The 20,671-nt window shown below is 33.5% G+C and overlaps 1 protein-coding gene across 12 annotated transcripts in view; it reads right to left on the bottom strand.

Moving 5' to 3' along the window:
- Positions 1 to 20,671, bottom strand: part of IMMP1L (inner mitochondrial membrane peptidase subunit 1) — a 75,519-nt gene that overhangs the window by 33,973 nt on the left and 20,875 nt on the right. Inside the window, exon 1 of one of the 12 annotated variants that reach the window (XM_085009259.1) lies at positions 8,764 to 8,970. Coding sequence (XP_084865385.1) covers positions 8,764 to 8,837 — 74 coding nt within the window. The 5' untranslated portion in view covers positions 8,838 to 8,970. 12 annotated transcript variants of the gene reach the window in all.

Genomic DNA, 20,671 nt, shown 5'->3' with positions numbered 1-20,671 from the left:
AATTATAAGAAGATACAAGGACAGGACAACCAAACACAGAATAGCAAAAATCAATAAAACCAAAAGCTGGTTGTTTAACAAAACAATTGATTATTGATACTGATAAACCATAGCAAGTTTGATTAAGGAAAAAAAATAGAGAGAAATCCCAAATTATCAGCATCAGGATTATAAAAGGAATCAACATTAGAGATCTTACAAAACATTAAAAGTTAAAAGTACATTATAAAAAACTTAATACCGCTGATGTTTTAAAGTGATACAACTTACCAAGACTGAAGAAATTAAAAATCTGAATAGTCATATATGTATACAAGAAATTTAATATATGATTAAAAATACGCCCACAAAGAAAATTCTATGCCCAGATGGACTCACTGCAAATTCTCTCAAACATTTAAGAAGAAATAATATTAATCATAAAACCTGCAAGTGAACAGAAATGAAGGAATACTTCTCATCTGGTTTTATGCAGCTAGTATACACCAAACTTGACAAAGGCATTAACTGAAAAGGAAAATTACAAGACAAATTCTCTCACTGACACAGACACAAAATATCCTAAACAAAAATTAGCAAAATCAATCTGATAATGTATTAAAAAGATCATAATCAAGTTGATTTGTTCCAAGAATGTACAGTTGGCATAACATTTTGAATCAATCAGTATAATTCATATAATAAAAAGAAAAACCATGCAATCCCCTCAATTGATTCAGTATAAGCATTTCATAGTGTTCAACACCTCTTTTGATTTAGGAATAGAAGTGAACTTCTTTAACCACAAGGATTGTTTACAACAAACAAACAACAAATAAAAAAATCTTAAGGGACTACAATGTATTACTGGTAAACTAATGACATGCCATTGTTGATTCTAACCAATTCACTAAGAAGGATACAAAAACTGGAAAGGAAGAAGTTAAAAGAACATCATTAACAAATGACATTTTATTATTTACAAATGATACCTATATAGAAAAAGAATACGTGAATTAGCAGCGTCTCTTGATACAAGATCAGCACATGAAATTTAATTAAATATCTATATACTAGAAAAAACCAATTATAGATTCAATACAATTTCAATGGACTATTTTTTTCTAGTAGAAGATGGGAAGCTCTTTGAAAAACATATACAGAAACACAAAAGACCTAGAATAGCCAAAGCAAACATTAAGAACAAAACTGGAAGAACTTACTTCAGATATCAGACTCATAATAAGCTTACGGTAATTAAGACATTACTGTATTGGGGCCAATCTAGAGAAACCACCACAGGGGCTAGAAAGATAAATAATACAAAGAGCTAAAAAAGATGTGGAGCAACTAGAACTCTCATTGACTGCTGGTAGAAGGACAAACTTACACAACTACTTTGAAGACCGACAGTATCTACATAGGCTAAAACGTACCTTATGTTTCAGCAATATTATTCAGAACTAGTCATGATTTCCCTTCTTAGAAGGCTTTATAGGTAATGGTTAATTTTTTAAAAAATTTCTATTACCATGTTCTAAATAGATAGTTTTAAATAAACTGACTCAATCTATATTACTTTTAACTTCAAAAGGCATCAAGAATAGTCATGGCAGCTTTATTCGTAAGATCACAAAACTTTAAAAAAAACCCAATTGTCAGCCAATTACTCAATCCAGGCAAGAGAGGAAGAATAAAACAAAAGTAGACTAATTTTTGACAGAAATTGGGATACCTTCTCCAACTTAGTAAGAAGAAATACAAGCTGGGTTCATTTACACAAAACATTGATAGTTTTTTCATTTTTGATAGAAGAAAAATGAGGGAGCTTTTTTTTTTTTTTTTCTTTTTTACGGCACACCTGTGGCATATGTAAATTCCCATTCTAGGAGTCAAATCAGAGCTGCAGCTGCCGGCCAATGCCACAGCCATGGCAGCGTGGGATCTGAGCCTCCTCTGCGCCCTATGCCACAGTTTGCGGCAAAGCCAGATTAACCCACTGAGTGAGGCCAGGTATGGAACCTACACCTCATGGACACTAAGTAGGGTTCTTAACCCACTGAGTCACAACAGATGGGAGCTCTTGATTCAGGTTTCCGTTTTCCCAGTCTTATGAGCTGAGGTCAACAGCAGAGATTGGGAACTCTAAGCAAAAAAGCAAGATGGTAAACTAAGAATTGGTTGCAGAGGTTATTAGTATACTATCACTTCTGTAACAAACCATAAAGTTAGTTATTTAAAACAATAAAATTTATTATCTTCAATCTGGAGGCCAGAATTCCAACATGGATCTCAATGAGCTAAAAATCAAGGTGTTACAACTCAACAGCAAAAAAGCAAACAACCCAAATGAAAAATAGGCAAAAGACCTGAATAGACATTTCTCTAAAGCTATACAGATGGCCAACAAGCACAAGCTCAGCATCACTGATTATTAGAGAACTGCAAATCAAAACTACTATGAGTTACCATCTCACACCAGTCAGAATGGCCATCATTAATAAGTCCACAAATAACAATTGCTAGAGAGGATGTGGAGCAAAGGGAGCCCTCCTACACTGCTGGTGGGAATTGTAAACTGGTACAACCACTATGGAAAACAGTATGGAGGTACCTCAGAAAACTAAATATAGAACTACCATATGGCCCAGCAATCCCACTCTTGGGCATATATCCAGACAAAACTTTCCTTGAAAAAGACACATGCACCCATATGTTCATTGCAGCACTATTCACAATAGTCAAGACATGGAAATAACCTAAATGTCTATTGACAGATGAATGGATTAAGAAGATGTGGTACATATGCACAAATACTACTCAGCCATAAAAAAGAACAAAATAATGCCATTTGCAGCAACATGGATGGAACTAGAGACTCTCATCCTGAGTGAAGTCAGTCAAAAAGAGAAAGACAAACAACATATGATATCACTTATATCTGGAATCTAATATAAGGCACAAATGAACCTTTACACAGAAAAGAAACTCATGGACTTGGAGAATAGACTTGTGGTTGCCAAGGGGGAGGGAGTGGGGTGGACTTGGAATTTGGGGTTAATAGATACAAACTATTGGCTTTGGAATGGATAAGCAATAAGATCCTGCTATGTACCACTGGGGACTATATTTAGTCACTTATGATGGAGCATGATAATATGAGAAAAAGAAGGTATGTGAGACTGAGTCACCTTGCTATACAGCAGAAAACTGACAGGACACTGTAAACCAGGTATGATGGAAAAAATAAAAATCATTTAATAAATAAATAAACAAAATCAAGGTATTGGCAGGGCTGCATTCCTTTCTAGATGCTCTAGGGAAGAATCCATGTCCTTGCCTTTTCTAGCTTCTAGAAGCTACAAATATTCCTTGGCTCATGGTCTTCTTTCTTCAATTTCTAAGTAAGCAGCACTGCATCTGTCTTCTTCCTTGGTCACATCTCCCTCTAACTCTCTGGCTTCTTTTCCCATTTTCCTCCATTTTTAAAGTCCCCTGTGATTAAACTGAGACAACCCAGATAATCCATGATAATCTCTTCATTCAAGCTCCTTAATTTAATCACATCACCAAAGTCCTTTTTGCCATGTAAGGTAACATATTCACGGGTCTAGGGGTTAGGATATGGATATCTTGCAGGGGTGGGGGTAATTATTCTACCTATCACATCAGAGGATGTGATAACCAGCAAATACCAACAGGTTAAACTAGTAATTATCAAAGTGTGGTCCTCAGATCAGCAGAATGGGCATCACTGGGCAACTTGTCTGAAGCGCAAATTTTGGGGCCAAACTCAAGATTAATGTAATCAGAAATTTGGGGAGTGTTGCTCAGTAATATGTGTTTTAACATGTTCTCCAGGTGATTCTGAGGCAAAATAATATTTGAGAACCACTGCCCTAAGTTCTCAGGGTGGCCAATGGCCACTTCTATCCTTGAGCAGCAGTGCTTATCTAGTCATTTATTACTGTGTGCCATATAACTTACTATGTTACACTGTGTTGTGAAAAAATTTGAAAGCTTTGGCATACAGAAGCTTACTCCACCTCTGAAAGAAAATTTGTTACTCTGTATTCCCTATCACATTTATATAAAAAATACTGAGTAATGTAGAAAACAATTTCTTTAATGGGGAGTCTATGTAATCTATCAGATAATTAATAGAAAAGGAGTTCTCTTGTTGCACAGTGGGTTAAGGATCAGGCTTGCAGATCACTGCAGCAGCTTGGGTCACTGCTGTGGCGTAGGTTCAATCCTTGGCCCAGGAAATTACACATGCTGCGGGTGAGGACAAAATCTAAAAAAAAAAAGTAAAAGCTAGAAAAAAGAAATGAAAAGAAAATTTTAAATTGTGATTGTGTTGTTGTCCACTTTCAACAGATATCTAAATTAGATTAAAAATTTTTTCTTCTTATAAAGTAAGGTTAGAAAACACTATGTGTGACATAGGTAATAATGGCTACTATCAATACACATCAAAAATCCTGAAATACCAACTGAAATAATAGCAAGTACTTGTTGCTATGTATTAAACACTGTTCTAATCACAAATATTAACACACTTAATGGATTGTGTTTTTTTGTTTGTTTTGTCTTTTGCTTTTTAGGGCTGCTCTTGTGGCATATGGAGGTTTCCAGGCTCGGGGTTGAATCGGAGCTGTATCTGCCAGCCTACACCATAGTCACAATGTCAGATCTGAGCCATGTCTCATGGCAACGCCAGATCCTTAACCCACTGAGCAAGGCCAGGGATCGAACCTGCGTCCTCATGCATGCTAGTCAGATTCGTTTCCACTGAGTCACGACAGGAACTCCCAATTCATTTAATTCTTAAAACAACTTTATGAGAATGTTAACTATATCATTTTACAGATAAGGAAACTGAGTGACAGAAAGGTTAAGGAACTATTGAAAATCACACAGCTCATCACAATAGAACCAGAATTCAAAACAAGGAGGCTGAATTCTAAAGTCAAACACCTCACTACACTGCCTCTCAATTAAAATGAAAGAAATTTTCCTGGAAATAAAATGGCATAGGAGAGATGTTGGACTGATGTTAAAACTAGCTAAAAAGATGGAGCAGAGTAAACTCTAGAAGCTGAAAAGACATTCCTCCAATCTTGGAAGTTTCTAGGAACAGGGATACAAGTCTAAGATCTTGACTTAGACTTAATCATTAAATAGTCTTACAATGATTTCAGAATACCCAAAACTACAAAGAAAACATCCACCTGATGTTTCATTCTGGAATTCCTTTGAAGAGTAAGCATTTTGTTTCACAAACAGGAAAAAATGTTAAGTGTCAGTGTTAATTGAGACTATCAGTTTAGAAATTCACTCATTTTAAAATATAAGCAGCCAATCAAACAAGTGATTAATATCATACTTTCTTCTCTTTTGATAAACAGAACAGTTAGTGAGTATTTTAGCATTTAAAGAAGCATACACATTTAGAAAATATGAGGAGAGTAGTTGTGGAGCAGAACACAAATCCCAACATCTTAGTTTTGTTACATTTACCTTCATGTGAACACACACACACAAAAAAAAAAAAAAAAAAAAAAGACTTACGACATTCCTGAGACCTCCATGATTTCTAAAATTCAAGAATATCTACACAAAATACATTTTCCCATATAATGATAAAGTCTCTGAATGGACATTATTGTGACAGAGAGAACAACAAAGACTCATTAAGACATGGATGCTGAGTGGTGTACTCTGTTCAATAGCTAAATAATTCACTCTCACACAGCAGCCTCTTCATCAAAGTAATTCAAGTTCCTGCCATTTCAAAATCACCTTCAAAGCTTCTCATGAATTGTGCAAATCTATAATGTTAAATCTACTGTAAGGCTTGTGCATTTATTTTTTTATTTTCCTGAACTGCAAATTCAAAGTGCTCTTATCCCCATAATCAATGAACATTTTATTTAAATCTATTTATTTTTATTCATTCTCAGAGGAAATAACTGACATCACTTTAAGGTTTAAAGCAGTTAATACCAATTTAAATTTGACTGCAGCATTTAAAATAACCTAAGAACCTAATTTAAAATCCAAATTTCAAGGCTCCTATAAGAGAGCAATGGTTAAGAATCTGTGGGAGCAAAGCTGTAGAATCTTTAAGCTCCCAGAAAGGAAACCCAACCAAGCACTTTGTGCTTTCATTTGAGACCACTGAGATACTCAACATTTCCAGAAACTTGACAAAGTTCAACCATTCATTATTTTTGAACTAAATGTTAACTTTGGGATAATTCTTTAAATTTTATCATCAAATAAACTTTATAATGCTAACATTTCAATGATTTTTAAAAAATCCAATATTATTTTCTGAAGTTCACTTTTTATATATACAAAATCAAAATCATTTTATAAAATGCTCATATAAAGCACAAGCAGTAAACACTTTTAATACAATCAATACCAGCTTCCAAAGAGTGAAATACAAAACCATTCCATTCATTCACCAATAATTCCCCAATGGCAATATAATCCATCTATTTCAGAACAGTATACAAGTTGTATAAGTAATAGCTGAAGGATGTTCATTCAAATGGAAGAAATATTACTTATCCTTATCACAGGCCAGCTGTGGCTGGACCATTCTACAGTTCAGGCATGGCCCCTTAAAGGTGATACTAAGGCTCATGAATTACCAAGAAAGAAAAAAAAGGTTTATCATCTCTTAAATAATCAAGAAGTCCTATAATTCCTATCTTGTTCTTTTGTTACAATTGACTTATTTTTTTGATTTTCTTCATTTCTCCTACCCTATATCCTTTTTTCTCACCTCCAAAAATAACTCTCTTAACTTTCATTGCTATCATGAGTCAGTCACCTATGCAATAAATTATTAGCTGCCTTTTTTAAAGATGAGTCCACTTTCTTGTGTTATCAATAAGGTATTAAATTCAAGTAACCTATAGCTAACTGAAAAGAATGTATATCATAGAGAAGACTATATGTTTACAATGAATTTAATTAAGATGTGTTTATGTGGGCCTTTCCAAAGGAAATAACCATCTCTAATCAAATAAGAATAATGCCTAGAACAAGGAAGGAAAATCTCAAATGCCACTCAGTAAACAGCAGAATAAAAAGCAAAAAAGTAAACAGTAACTATGTTTAATAAAAGCTTTGAGACAAATTTTGTTTTGAAAGGAAAGCTACCTTTCTGAAATAATTATATAAAATGATTAACTACCAGAGAAAGTTACCCTGAGAAAGTATACTACCTGACAAAATAATTTGAAATTACACATAACCAAACATTGCATATTTAAAATAAAAGCAATTGTGAGGATGAGAAAAACATTTTGGTCCACTTATTTCATGAATAGATCTTTTCAGTGTGATAGCATTTTAAATAAACAGCTTTTCAAATACTAAAAACACAAATGGGAGGCTAAAGAAGTCCTTTATAAACTAACATAATGCAGTTCAGTAGAAATATTACTAAGCTTTCTCATTCGTTCGTATTAAATGTGACAACAAATGAAGAAACACATTTTGGAATACAATAGCTTGGAACCAGTTGAAACAAAATTCATTAAGAATGACAAGTCAGCTAGGTAAATTTGACCAATTGCTACAAGTTTGCCAGGTAGGTTTGACCAACAATTGCTACTATATAAAATAAAGCATATCTTATTACTGATTTTTTAAAATAAAGACTTCATAGGGAAAAGAGTAAAATGTACTATATGTAAACAGAGGCTACCAGCAAATCAATATATTACGTATTAGGGATGATTATATTTCAGTTATTCTTATAATTTCAAAAAATATTTTAGTCACTTTAGTTAGGATTTTTAAGTTTAAAAACATAAAGATCAAGCCTTTGTAATCTATTTTTTCAAATATAAAGCTACTAAACCAAAAAAAAAAAGATACAAATCAAGTCCTATGAATAAATATTTTAAAAGTACATACTTTAGGATCATAACACTGACAACACTAATTATCTTTTCTAGCCTTGGCAGTTAGGTTGCATACTGTTTGGGTGACTGATGGGATAATTTCACTTCATCTTCTCTCAGTTTATTATGGACCGTGTAAGAGTAGAATATTAAAATAATTAACACCTCTAAACAAAGTACTTGATAAAGTTTTTGGTTGAAATAAAATGCTTAAAAAAAAAAACTCAATTAATTAATGCATGTTTCTAGAGCAGTAACTAAACTCCCAACCCCCATCTGCTAAAGAAAAACTTTGAATAAGAATTTCTGATTTAAAAAAAAGTCATTCAGTATTACTATTAACTGTTTTATGACTTTTACATAAGATCATATATTTTCACAAAAAGCCTTATTCATAAGTAATTTGAGCCAGCATTACCTTAATTATCAAAAATGCGACAATACCTTTTACATCATTAAACATTTTATTCACTAAAAACATTTAGTCAGCAGGAATTGAAGCGCAGTCATTAAACAGGTAAAGCAGATGAAACAAATTACTCCAATTCTCTACACTTACAGACATTTTGATTAATTTATTGACAATGGCTATAGCTAAAAGAACACTAAAGTATTTAAATTAATATTTAATCTTGAATATAAATCTTTACCACAGCAAATACATTACGTCAAAGAACCCAAAAAAGTATAAAAGACATTATTAATCAATTTTTCTATTTGAACATTTTAATAAATTTTAAGTCATACACATAGTTTATGTTATTTACATCTTACATAATTTATGAGTCATATAGCTTATAATAAGGCAACATTTTAATTAATAAAAAGCATATTATTTGCCTTGATCACCTGATTCTTTTGGTTGTTGTTGTTTATAAAATTAATCACAGTTAGCGGGATAGAAATCGCTTTGAGCTTCATGAATGACATCCAAGAGATGGGAAAGGATTAGTTCTCAGTTGCTGCCAGTTATAGCGCCAGGTGGCTTTTTCTGCAGTGAAGGTGTTACCGATAATCCCATTACACTGGTACTAAATCTTGCAGACATCAAAATTATCACCAAGGTTCCTTTTCATCCCATCCTTTCCAAATGACTGGAAGTCGCTTCACCTGAAAGAAGTCAAATCCACATGCAGCTGCTGTTTTAGCAGGCAGCAAACTCCCTGAGAATGCCAGTCGTGATTCAATTTTGCTGTGCTGGTGGCCCCCTATTCCCTGTCCAATAATACATCTGTTAAAAAATCCTACAGCTACAAATCAAGTTTAATCCTACCAGGGACCTCATGTTGGTCTTGTCTTCCAAAAAGGCAGCAGGTTCTGCTGTCTATCTGCTGGCGTCTGGGGAATACCCTTTAAATCCCAGCCCTACTTAGAAGAATAAGCTAAGGATCACAAAACATGACCTCAAAAACCCTGATATGACTATATTCTGACCCAGAGGCATTCATTCTAGGTGAAGATTAGAACTTTGCATAATAAGATTACACAGCAAGTGAATGATATCAAGGGACTATCCATATGCAGCCGCCTGGTTTTCTATAGACAGCCTGTGCTCTGCAATATGCAGTGCAGACGAAAAAGAGCTTGGTCTTTCTAGCTGAAATAAAATAGATTCACATAAATTAGTTGGCCATTTCCAGATTCCTAAATCCCCTATTACATCTTTTATTGACAGCTCCTGTGAGGATAGCACAAATGTTATTCCTTTTTATTCTGTGCTTCTATAACAATCATGCTCTGTAATTGAAATGTACATAGATTATGGCTAGAAATTAACATCTTGTTTGCTGTAATCTTGGATTACAATTGACTGTGTACATAATAAAATTAGGAAATCAATGGATGGATTTATCATCTCCAAGAAACTAGAGGTATTGTTTAAAGAATAGTTTAACATTTTGTGCCAACATTTTAAATGCATAAGTCACAAAGAGAAGTCAATAAAAATCTGTGTAAGAGTATACAACAGGCATCACCCAATATCTATATAAAAGTTAGTTACATAAAAATTAGCTTATTTCCCTGACAATCTAGAAAATGTGAATTATTCAGGGGTTTCATGAACATATGATTTTCTCTCTAAATCAAACTTAAGATAAGACACAACCATACACATAAGGTCTCAATTTTTTATAAAATAGGTACAGAAGCAGTATTCTATACAAATCATCTTGATCATTTTACACTTTAAAATATCTGAATCATTCAAAATTATAATTCAAAGTTTTATAATTTTTACCTATATACTTTTAAAGCACTTAGTGCTTAACTACATACTTTTAAAGCACTCTCCTTACACTTGCATATATATAGAGCATTTAAAATGTATGAACTCTTAGAGATACCTAGAAAACAATACTTTATGTTCAGCTTTTTTCTTCCAAGAAATTTAAAGCTATACCAACTCTAAGCAAACATATATAAAAAGAGAGATTCGTATACATTCACAAAATAGCTACAGAGAAAAATTCTAAAAATGTGAAGAGAGTTTCCAACTTTATTTTTTTAAACATATCAAAATTTGCCAAGGGCTTCATGTAAAACTAAGCTCCTCAGTATACTTGAAATGTGACTTTGATCTGACAACTGTTGAGGAATATACCACATCCATTACATTAGCCATTACCCCCTTATCATCACAATAACTTTAAGCCTATCTACACAATATCTGATAAAAACTCAGGGTCAGGTAACATAATTTTGATTTTGTGTATTAATCAGGTAACATAATTGATTTTTGTGTATTATTGATAATAGTGTATCACTATTATCAGTGGCAGAGCTACAAGAAACATGGTATGTAATTTCAACTTTATAGCACATGAACTCTCTGACTACCTTTATTAGGATATTACTAAAAAAGTCTGAGGAATGCAAAAAATATACATTTATGTTATGGTATTTATATCTAATACATTAGAGCCACACTGTTCAATAAGGTAGCCACTAACTACAAATAGCTATAGAACACCTGAAATGTGCCTATTCTAAATTGAGATCTACTGTAAATACAAAATAGATACTGGACTGTGAAAGATAGTACAAAAAAAAGAATGAAGTATTTTATGTTGATCACATGTTGAAAAGATGATATTTTAGATCTAGTGAGTTAATTAAAAAATATATATGATTTGCATTATATTTCTGTTGGATAGCCTTGCTCTAGCAGATCCTACATCTTGAACAATATATTCCTAAGCTAACTGAAACTGTACTAATAAAAATACTAAAGCAGAGGGTTAGTATGGAAAAACAACCATTCCAGTATCAAATCTGATAAGCTTAGTAAAGAAAGAACAAAATGCTATCCTTTTAGCTTCTATTTCATATTTCTAGCTTAAGGGTAGTGGAGAAGATGGGACTAGGAAATTGATGATCAACATGTGCCAAAAAAGAATGATGTTTTACAGCTACAAAAATGCTTTAGCCTAGTAAACATAGAAAAAAATATACATGGGGCAACTTCAAAAAGACTAGTAAGGTCTGAGTGTTACCCTTCATTGAGTCCCACAAACAGCAACTTCAAAAAATATGTCTGGATGTAGAAAGAGTAGTGATTTTTTTCCTAAGGTGCTGTATAACTGTTTATACTCAAATTTTAGAAATATGAATAATAACTATATTAGAGATTTGAAGCATTTAGTATATTTCAGAATTTTAACAATAAAAAAAGTCAATTTTATAAATTATTAGAAAACTGCCTTTTCATTAGTCTTTTCATTATTTCATCAAAGTAGGTGGAGTGAAAATAATCCATTGATAAAAAGGGTTTTATAGACACAAAGTATACTGTAAACAGTTAAAATATAAAACATATACCTAATTTAATTCAAGAAAATTAACGGCTGATCTAGTATGACCACAGACAACTGGTATTTTATAATTAAAATACAAAGTCTATCTTTGTCACACATTGGAATTATTATTTCAATATAAGCCATGGTATGCGAGGCAGTAACTCTTTTAAAAGTTGCCTTTTCATGATTATTCCTTCAAAATATTTATCTAAAATATCAAGATTAAAGATGTAATATGAGTATCAATAAATAAGATAGGTAAAACCTAAATCAATTCTTCATAAAACTTTACCATGCCACTTTTTCTGTGCATTTTAAAATTACGTTAAGTTCTTTCTTTTCCTGGTTATAACCATCACACAGACACACCCAAAAATAATAACAATAAAAAAACTTTCTAGTCATCAATATAGGAGTGCAATGATATTCAGTCTAAGTCAATCCCCAGACATTCAAATTCATGAATAAAAATTCATCAGTTTTAAATACACTGAGCCTATTAAGCAAGAACAAAAGCATATGCACAAAAGAGCTTTTAATATATTTCAAAGCCCACAAGAGCCATGGTCTCATTAAAATTATAAATTACACAAACATGGAATGAAGATTCAAACTGCAGTGCAGCTAAGCAGATTACAGAAAACCCCGCGTTCCATATGATAACACACCATGGCCCTCCCAGATGGGGGCTTGGAACAAAAAGGCCATCACCACAGCTAGGGAAAACCTCCTTGTGATCTCTGGTTTCTGTTCAGCAGATGACAGCCAAATAATATGTTGATTATTCTGTTTGTGCTGCTAAGCTTGTAAGATGGAATAAAAGCGATATGATCTATTGTGAACCCAATGCTAATGTGTTGCTCCACTCATAAATAATATACTAAATTTATTTTGAAACTATCTTTTATCTGAATTTCAGTTTTTAAATGCATGAATTAAAATAAAAGCCAGGATAAAATTATATTTAATTTGATGCTTTAAACTAAAAAAATGTAGATGACAAGTGAAAAATATCTAAGTGCTTAGTTAAGAGTCAAGTACAATCACCTTTCTTTAATTTCAGCACTGTGATCAGAGACAAAATACATTTTTAAGTACACAATTACTCTCATGAAATATAAATGTAAAATTAAGTAACACAATAATCATGAAGTTAATAGATATTATTGACAAGATAAAAACTAAAATACCAGTGTATATAAGAATATTTCTCTGCAATATAAATAATAGCACATAATCAGAACAAATATCAAAAATACTTTTGAATAAGTATCACTTAAGGCCTTATTAATGTTCATAACTTTCACACAAATGAATACTCATAAGAAATCCATCTTAAAATCAAAACAATTAAAAAGCTTATAAAAATAATTTTCAAATGTTAACAGCCAGCATTCATATTGCTTTAGTGACAAAAGTTAAACCTAATTTTTTCCCTCAATTAAATATCATAAACTTTAACAGAGTAAACTATACCCAAGTGAGGTAACTAGAATTTTATCTGCAAATACTTCACAAAATTCCATGGATAAATGTTTTATGAATACTAGTATTGTTAAAAATATTGAAAATATAACATTTTTCCCACCCCAGAAATTCTTCTCTGAATTTTCTATTAAACTTTCCTAAAAGACCAATAAACAAAGGAATACATTAAAGCTGCAGGTAAAATATATTTGGATTAACACACTGTTTTCTTAAGAGGGTACTTTGTAGAAAGTACATAATCATGGTCATTAACAAAAGTTCACTTTTTTTTTCTGTCTAGAGACATAGATTGAGTCTAAAAAGAGAAGCAAAACTGCCTAACATGAAAATTCAGTCTAAAATTGCAGATTTAAAAGGTAAAATTACAACATTTTTAAAGAAAAACATAGAACAGAGAACATCCTTGGAGTAGGCAATTATTTCTTAAATATGACATAAAAAGCACTAAACATAAATGACAAACTAGACTACTTTAAAGTCACAAACTTCTGTTCATCAAAAACATTATTAATAGATTGAAAAGGCAAACCTCAGAGTGGGAGAAATATTTGCAATACCTATACATGAAGGACTCAAATTCTGAATATATAAAAAACTACTACAAATAAAATAAAAAGACAGGTAGCCCAACAGAAAAGTAGGTAAAAGAAGTGAACAGGTACTTCACAAAAGAGAATAACCAAATAGTCAATATGCATATGAAAAAGTGCTCAATTTCATTAATGATCAGGAAACTAGAAATTAAAACAGTATAATAATTTACTACTTTACACCTACCAGAATTTGAAAGATGAAAAAGATGGAGAAAGAATGGACTGGCAAAGACACAGAGCAACTTGAACCCTCATAGGAATGTAAATTAGTACAATGATTTTAGAAAACTGTTTGACCATGTTGATTAAAGCTGGAAATAAACATATTTATGATACAGTAATTTTGCTCCTAGACATATCCTCAAAAGAAACATGTAAATATATTAATAAAGATATATGTATCAGAATGTTTATATTTAGTATATGGAGATCAACCAAATTCCCATTAACAGAATAGATTAAAAAATAGCTGAGATAGTCATATAACAGAATGCAGCAATAAAAACGAACAGACTACAACCAAATGTAACAACACGGATGCATCTCAAAGACATAATGTTGAGCAAAGGAAACCAGATATAAAACATTATACTTTATAATTCTATATATAAGATACAAAAACAAGCAAAACTAATCTATGTTATTAAAAGTCAGGGTAGTGGTTATCCCTGTGCAGGGAGGAAAACAGCGGCTGGAAGTGAGCGTGATGTCTTCTAGAATGCTGATAATCTTTTTCATTACCTGGGTGCTAGTTACATGGATGTATTTGGCTTCTGAAAAATTCACTAAACCACCCACTTTTCCATATATATAGCTTTCTCTCTGTCTCTGTCTGTCTGTCTGTCTGTCTGTCTCTCTCTCTCTCTCTTTTTTTTTTTTTTTTTTTAGGGCCACACCTGCAGCATATGGAAGTTCTCAGGTCAAACTGGAGCTGTAGCCACTGGCCTACACCACAGCCACAGCAATGCAGGATCCAAGCTGCGTCTGTGACCTACACCACAACTCATGGCAATGCCAATCTTAACCCACTGAGTGAGGCCAGGGATCAAACCCACATCCTCATGAATACTAGTTGGGTTTGTTACCACTGAGCCACAACAGGAACTCCTAGCTTTCCTTAAAAAGGCAATTTTGCACACAAATACACAGATATACAAAGGTAGTCAAAATCCCTATCATAATAAATTTAGGAACAACTGATGTATATATAATCTAAAGGTGAAAACCAAAGGTTCTTTTACTACTTGTTTGAATAATTTTCAAATCAATAGTGAGATAAGTTCCTGAACTCTTATAATTGGAGAAGCAAGCCCTAATCTTCCCCAGTCCTCAAACTATAAGATCATATTTTCAGAGATAACTGGCCTTTGAGTCAGGAGTAGCTCCTGGTGCTGCTGCTATTAAAATGGAGCTTCTAAAATAGTCTCAGGACTGAAAATTTGTCCCTATGTGAAAAACTAAAGAAGCATAGAAGATAAGGCAGTATAAAGAATGTATGTTTGACATTTTTCCCTTTGCCCTCAAATTTCATAAGATTTTATTATGAAAGCTTGTTATATATTTAATGGAAATCTTTTGAACACATTCATTTTACTTTTCAGTGAAGTTAAAATATAATCATTAATATCAATATCATACAAATTAAATTAAACTATATTGTGGGGAACCAATCTGACTCCATATTAGATGCTCCTTTTATTTTAAACATACTTTAACCTTTGTGCTCTGTTGCTTGTCTTTAGTCATGCTCTGCACCTTTTATATCAGAATGTTGCCTATAGCTTGAAATATGCTGGACAGCCTATCCTCAAGGCTCTGACCTTTAAAAGAGTGTTCTTACAGAGGTGAAAAGTTCCAGAACAGAGAATAACATTTGTTTTGTTGGAGGTTTCCAGGAATATGGAGACCTGACCTACCTGGATGGATGCAAGAACAAAGGATTCTGACCCCAAGAAGTTCGCAACAACTAATTAAGCCCCTCTCTTAGCCTTTAAAAATGCTTTGTTGAAGCCCTTTGAGGAGTTAATTAAGAGATTTTCTGGGCACAAGCCACTAGTCTCCTTGCATGGCCCTGCAATGAACCTTTCTCTGCTCCAAACAATGTTTTGGTGTTGTCTGGCCTCACGTTGTGCTGGGTACACAGAGTTGTGTTTGGTAACAAAACTTCATGATAACATGACAATAAACTAAATTATATATCTTATAATCTCCCACTTAAATATTTCCCCTTATTTCTATACTTGAATCAACATATGACTTACAATATTGTTTTTCTCCTATTGAAAAGATACTTTAAGAAATAAGCTAAAATAAATCATCTAAAGAGTATGTGGTTCACTTTTCATTTGCATAATAAATATTTATTCAGTGCTTAATATCTCCCTGGCTCTGGAGATAAAAGAGTAAAACCAGCTAATTTTGTGGTAAATATAGAAAGTGTATTCCTTTCCTTCTAAGTTGACTAATGAAACTATTTTTAATGAGTAACACATTCACATATTCAAAAAAATTTTTTAATCTACGATGGACAGTAAAAGTCCTATCTAATCGGATTTCCTTACCCATTCACCTATGAGTTAGATTCAGACTTAGTATACCCATCCAGATTTTCTTTCCAAATGTAACCAAATATGAATATGTATTTCATTCCCCTACCCCTTTGATACAAAAAGTTTACAACCCATTCTGTTTGAACTTTGCTCTTTCTGAATAACAATATATGCTTGAAAACTTTACAAATATTCACATAAAGAACATTCTATTTTTACAGCTGTAGAATATTTCACTGTATTTCATTCCAGAGTTCATTTAACCAGTACCCTACTGAAAGACATTTGGGATGTTTGCAATCTTTGCTACTACAAAAGAAGCTAAAAAACAAAAAACAAAACAAAACAAAACCCTCTTATGCATGCATTATTTTATAAGCACACAATTATATCTGAAATAAATTCCCAGAACTGGTTCTGAGACAAAAGTGTAAATGCATTGGTCCTTTTCTAGAAATTGCTAATTTGTCTTCTATGGGGGCTGTATCATTTTGCTTCTACCACATTTACATCACAGATGTATCCCCAAAAAAGCCATTTCCCTCTTCGGGCCCCTTAGACATTTTATTCATTAGGCAATTCTCAAAAGATGTTCTCGGGGAAAAAATATATGAAGCTCTTTGTTTATTTTCCTCCAAATGCATACGTAAAATTTGCTTAGTTAAGTTTAAAAATAAATGAATTTTCACATTGAGAAAAATCTCACTGACATAGGAATCATCATATTGATCCCTAATATGCTGGGATAGCAACAGTATCTCCTTTTGTTTAAAAAAAAAATACACCCCCCCCAATCCCATTTTCCTTCCTTTAAATCCTCATTTAATAGTTTATAGTTGGGTAAGCAGTCAAATGCACCTCACTTTTATACATATACTTTTTTTTTTTTTTTTGGCCACACACGTGGCATGTGGAGTTTTCAGGCCAGGGATCACACCCATGCCACAGCTGTGACAATGCTGGATCCTTAACCTACTGAGCCACCAGGGAACTCCTGCATCTCACTTTCAAATGAATGCTTTCCTGAAGCACTTAAATGCTTTCAGGAAACCAAATTTATGTTACTCCTACATTTGCCTTCAAAAACCTATCACTTCAAAGGTGGTTTGATCTTTATGGTTGCCATTTTTAAGAGCCAGTGTCATTTAATACATTGCTTTTATTTCAAAGCCTATCCTATCAAATATTTTATTACTAGAAAACAACCACTTAAATTCACTGGGCTTCTTTAAGGAGTGTATAAGTAAATCCAGTTTTAACATTACTGTTTTGTAACAAAATGTGTACATGATAATCTTTATTCCCCAAATAAGGATACATGAGTATATGCAAATCTATGTTGCATTTCAATAGGTCAGAAATCAGTTGTGAGATAATCTCAGGCCCCTGGAACAATGCAGCTAGCCTAGTTGCAGACCCCAAAGTAAACTTCAAAAAGTTGCCACACACTCTACACCTTTAATCAGTAGATGGGGAAGAACCATATTAAAGCTCTCACCTAAGCAATGTATATGTTAGGTAAACGCAGGTTTTAACATTAAGAGTCAATACCACGCAGAGAGCAGAAGACAAAAATTACTTAACAAAGGCAAAACAAAACAAAAAGTCACATCATAAGTAGTGCCCAGGACATAAAAGTTTATCAGTCTAAGACAATTTAGGGGAACAGTCCTACACTGCATAATGGTCTCTCAGGAAATCACATAAAATCTGTGAAATGACTAATTTTCACAATAACTCTGAGCTTGCAAAAAATAAAAATACCTTACATAATACTCAATTTGTTCTGTTTAAGAAAACAGAAGGGTACATTTTACACTTGAGAAATACTTCAGAAAAATATTCATATGACACAAATTTTGGCACACAAAAGGATAATATTCAATTATCCATAAAATTAACAGATGAGGAATGGTACATCATTTGTTAATAATAACAAGGAATGAGGAATTACTCTAAATAAAATTCTCATTCAAAGTTAGAATAAACCACAGCTGCCTTTTGGATGATGAATCTGATAAAGCACATTAACATTTTGAGGGGCTTTAAAACATAAAATTCCCTGTGCAATGCCAGTTCTTGGTTACGAGTTAAAAGATTATCTGAGGAGTTCCCATCGTGGCTCAGGAGAAATGAATCTAACTAGTATCCAGGAAGACGCAGATTCGATCTCTTGCCTCACTCAGTGGGTTAAGTATCTGACGTTGTGAGCTGTGGTGTAGGTCGCAGATGCGGCTCAGATCTGGTGTTGCTGTGGCTGAGGTATAGGCCAGCAGATGCAGCTCCAATTTGACCCCTAGCCTGGGAACCTCCATTTGCCACAGGTGTGGCCCTAAAATGGAAAAAAAAAAAAAAAAAAAAAAAAGAATATCTGATAATTTCTGAAAGCTAGTCATGCAAAGTTTCCACTTAAATGGCTGACACACTCAAGACTATATCCTGATTTTACTTCTTGCTTTGTTTTCTTTAAACTGTGACTGCTAAGTAGACAGGTTGGTTTGGTTTCTAGCTCTAACATGCTAAATAAGCTTGTCCAAGTGACTCAATCTCTCTAGCCCTCCTTAGTTTCTTCATCAGGAAAGTCAAAAAGTTATGGAAAACATGACATGATGATAACTAGAATCAATTTCCTAATAAAGTAAAACAAAGAGTTACAATATTAGGTCTTCTATCTATATTTCTATATATCTATACATCTTTATATATAATATTTTTAAACTAGCACGCCACTCTACCATATATTTAAGACATAGAGTAAAATAAATTATCATCACTTCAGAAACTTTGCCAATATTTAATATGTGATATCCTCAGGATACACAAATTTCTCATGTACCCTTAAAATAATTTAAAACAGCACTATAATCAATTATCTTGAACCTGAAAATATGACTTTTTCCACATAACACAAAAAATCCCATCATATGATTTGCAAAAGAATGTTTATGCCAATGTTGTTTATAATTGCCAAACACTAAGAACACAAACATCCACAAACAATATAATGGATGAATTCTGTCATATTCATTCCAAAGGAATTACACATAACAAAAATGAATAAAATAAAACCATATGCAACTATATAGATGATCTTCAAAACATAATGCTGAATAAGGAAGAACAAATACATATGATTCCAGATAAAGGTACTCACCAGTAGGCCCACCTGTATCCCATGCCACCTAGGGATACAGTCATGCCAGTGCCACACTCTAACAAGTCTAGAACCAACCCAAAGGGAAGTACAAAAGTGGTCACATTCTCCAGGCTTAGGTCAGTATTCAATATGAGCTCCAAGATTGGCTGTAGGTATCTGGACCTCAGCTCCACCACCCAAGTTACTTTTCTGTGTCTTTGATCACAGCTGCCACCTGCCAGGAACTACTAGACAAAGATGGAGACTCTGTGGTTCACAATGGTGATAGAGAAGGATGGGATCTCTATAGACGATGAGGATTTCTAGTTATTAGAAGAGGATACATGTTGATGATGCTAGAGTTCAGGCAGAGCTGGGGCCCCGGCAGAAAGAGGTATGGTCATACTGTCTGGCCTTGGAGAACCCAAAGCACAGCCAGGACATCACCCTCATTAGTTTGTATATAAACAAGTAAAACTCTTGAGACCTCTTTGGCCTAACATCAAAGCCACATTCCATAGGATCTACTCCTTTAGTTTTGACTTTCGAGTACTTGGCCCAGAGAAAGTACTCAGGGAGGCCATCTAGTTGAAACTTCATGATGCTGCTGCAGGGCCGGGACCATATGTTGTCGGGAATTTCCTCCACCCTTTGCCAAGCAGCAGAGGGGGCTGAGCAGGGAGAGTGGCAGCAGCAGGGTTGCCTCTATCCTTACTGAGATGGGACTCTGAGCTTCTGCCCCTACACTCATTCCAAGAGATACACTGTGAGGACTGTAACAGCATCAGGTTTGGGGACCTGCGGGGAGTACAGACTAGGTAACTCACCTGATTTCCCCCACTGTTTTCTGATAGCATTGTGATGGGCCCCCATCAGTATAATATTTTCCATGCCCAGCCTATACACTTTCCTGAAGAATACTGCCCTTCCTAGCCACCTTTCATGCCTCCCATTTGTCCCTGAAAGGCCACAAGCTTCTCCCTAGGCATCTCGATCACACCCTGATGGCTGCTACATCTAAATTCTTTACAAGTCCTCTTGTCCCTAAGCTCTTCGGGATAGTGAAGCCAGCCCTCTCTGATTTTACCTTGAAATCTCTATTTCTTCATACACCTCCCCCTAAATATAACAACATTTCCAACAAAAACATAAAAGTTTTTACCAGAAAAAGAATATATATGATTCCATAAAGATTAAAAAG

The sequence above is a fragment of the Sus scrofa genome, chromosome 2 (assembly GCF_054392235.1).
Source record: "Sus scrofa isolate SSC_HxYL_T2T_F1_AM1 chromosome 2, Sscrofa_HxYL_maternal_Yorkshire_Landrace_v2.0, whole genome shotgun sequence".
NCBI classification, from domain to species: Eukaryota; Metazoa; Chordata; class Mammalia; order Artiodactyla; family Suidae; genus Sus; species Sus scrofa.
The sequence above is the reverse complement of the archived record's forward strand: the minus strand, read 5'-3'. Positions and strand labels throughout refer to the sequence as shown.